This window comes from Pteropus vampyrus, unplaced genomic scaffold (assembly GCF_000151845.1).
Source record: "Pteropus vampyrus isolate Shadow unplaced genomic scaffold, Pvam_2.0 Scaffold42, whole genome shotgun sequence".
Taxonomy (NCBI): domain Eukaryota; kingdom Metazoa; phylum Chordata; class Mammalia; order Chiroptera; family Pteropodidae; genus Pteropus; species Pteropus vampyrus.
Genome location: NW_011888823.1, coordinates 2,963,893 through 2,966,108, shown reverse-complemented (window position 1 = coordinate 2,966,108; position 2,216 = coordinate 2,963,893). Strand labels below are relative to the sequence as shown.

At 51.7% G+C, this 2,216-nt stretch overlaps 1 protein-coding gene across 1 annotated transcript in view; it reads left to right on the top strand.

Annotated features, from left to right (window-relative positions):
* Positions 1-2,215, top strand: part of DES (desmin) — a 20,571-nt gene extending 18,356 nt beyond the window's left edge. The window contains 3 exon segments of the mRNA XM_023529741.1: positions 223-336; positions 1,865-1,947; positions 2,155-2,215. Coding sequence (XP_023385509.1) covers positions 223-336; positions 1,865-1,947; positions 2,155-2,196 — 239 coding nt within the window. The 3' untranslated portion in view covers positions 2,197-2,215.
* The last annotated feature ends 1 nt before the right edge of the window (position 2,216 follows it).

Sequence of the window (2,216 nt, the reverse complement as noted above, 5' to 3'; positions counted from 1 at the left end):
GGAATCCTTCTTACTGATGAGCTGGAGAGTGCAGTGGGGTTGGGGGTCCTGGTGTCTTATCAGCAGGTCAGAGATGGACTGGGTGAACCTTCCAGAAGGGACAGTTCCTGGGACAGCTGGAGTTGGCCTTTGACCCCATGCTTTGAGCAGCGTGATAGTGGGAGTGCTGAGGTCCATGAGACTGAGACAGCTGAGGATGGCGTTAGCGAGGACCAGGGCAAGTGCTGATGAGTGGTCACAGGGAGACATGGAGGGTCCTAACCCTTTGGGGATTTGGTCTCTCCCCCTTCAGGATCAACCTCCCTATCCAGACCTTCTCTGCCCTCAACTTCCGAGGTGAGTACATGTTGGCAGGTGGAGGCTGAGGTCACCAGGGGCAGAAGTTCAGCATGGGCATCGCCCAAGGCCAGCCAGGAGGAGAGGGGACAGGGCTGGGATTCGGGGGAAGAGAAACAGGGCTGCTGCAGGGGCTTGGGGAAGTTTAGAGGCATGTTCTGACAGAGAGCATTTTATTTTATTCATTTTATTTTGTTTCATTTCATTTGATTTCATTTCATGGTACTTTATTGACCATGTCCCCTGCACCTTCTGGGAGTATAGAGCATCAGCGAACAGCTTCTGTTCCTTGATATACCAAAAACTCTGAAGGAACCTTGGTTGTCCTTAGGGGCCTGGCAGCAGGAGCATCTAGAACCATACATGCTGGGCTACAAGGCACCCACCACCTATTGCCTATTTGGGAAGCTGCCAAGCACCCCCCACCCCCACTCCCACCCCCTGCTGCTTGTTGAATACCTCCAGTTTGCTGGAGCAAGATGTTGGATGCATGTTTAAAATAATGGAGCCAAACCTTAGCAAAGCCAAACAATTAGAAGAAGGAGCTCCTAGGGCATTCTGCCATTCTGCCATTAGTAATATGCAGATTGTGTGGCTTTCCAACCCCTGAGAGCAGAAAAACACACTATAATGACACATTAGGAAAGGAATTTGGAGTCCTTGGCAGCTTCGCCTTTCCTAGATCAAACCATTTATATCTTCGATGTTCATTTCCATCAGGAAAGAATACACGCTGTGCTCCACCGAGTTACAACGTTTATCACAGGCTGATTGCTCGCTAAAGCAAATTCACGACCACCAAACTCTTAATACCAAGGACCTAAATTTGACCTTTCCTATAAAACTCAGAACCTCTCTTGTTAGTTAATAGTTTATACAGAAACCACGTATGAGCCTTGCATTCAAAACCACTTCGTGCTCTTTGAAATTTATAGTTCTGTGGCCATGATAGGGCAAGTGTCATGGTCACCATATCACAAAGAGGAAACCGAGGCACAGAGGGGCAAGTCACTGGCTTCCAACACAATGAATCAGTGACTGGCTCTTGTCCGTCTCTCTTACGTTAAGACATCCATTTACTCATCTGGAGTCTTAAAGGGGGCTGGGTACCATGAGGTCCTCCAAAAGAGTATCTCGGGACTGGGCTTTGGGGTTCTAACTGTCAGGGTACAAATTAATTCAAGACTTTTCTGCAGCCCAGGGGTGGAGAGTGGCGAGGAGGTGTGTGGAGGATGGGAACGCTGGGTGGCCTAGGCCTCAGGGGTCCCGCCCGTCTGAACCAGGCCACACCTGCAGCACCTCTGTTGGCTTCTGATCCCATCTCAGCTCTGGGATCTGCAGAGCCACTTATTAGGTACTGGGCTCAAGGACAGTATCGTGATAAAAGTCTTGCTCAAAAAGTACCAGGCCTATCTTGAGGGGGTGGGAGTCTTTTGGGCTCTGCCCTGTGGGAGCAGGGATGGACTCCCAGCCCCTGGAGCAGCCTAGGCTCAGGCCCAAGCTGAGCATTTGGATGGATCTGTTACAGAAACAAGCCCTGAGCAAAGGGGTTCTGAGGTCCATACCAAGAAGACAGTGATGATCAAGACCATTGAGACCCGGGATGGGGAGGTGAGCGGTCTTCTTGGTCCCCTTACCCTTGGTGGGGGCCATGGAGTGTGTCTGGGGGGCTGTCACCCAGGTGCTTTCTGCCAGCTGTGCTTGTCGAAGCCCCCACCTGGGGGAAGCAGGGGGCCTCCCATGCTGGGTGGGGACAGCTGGCTGTGGTGCCATTCTCCTGCCAGTACTGGAGTGGACTGGGATTCTCTTCCTTTTCAGGTCGTCAGTGAGGCCACACAGCAGCAACACGAGGTGCTCTAAAGCCGGAGACCCTTCTGCCA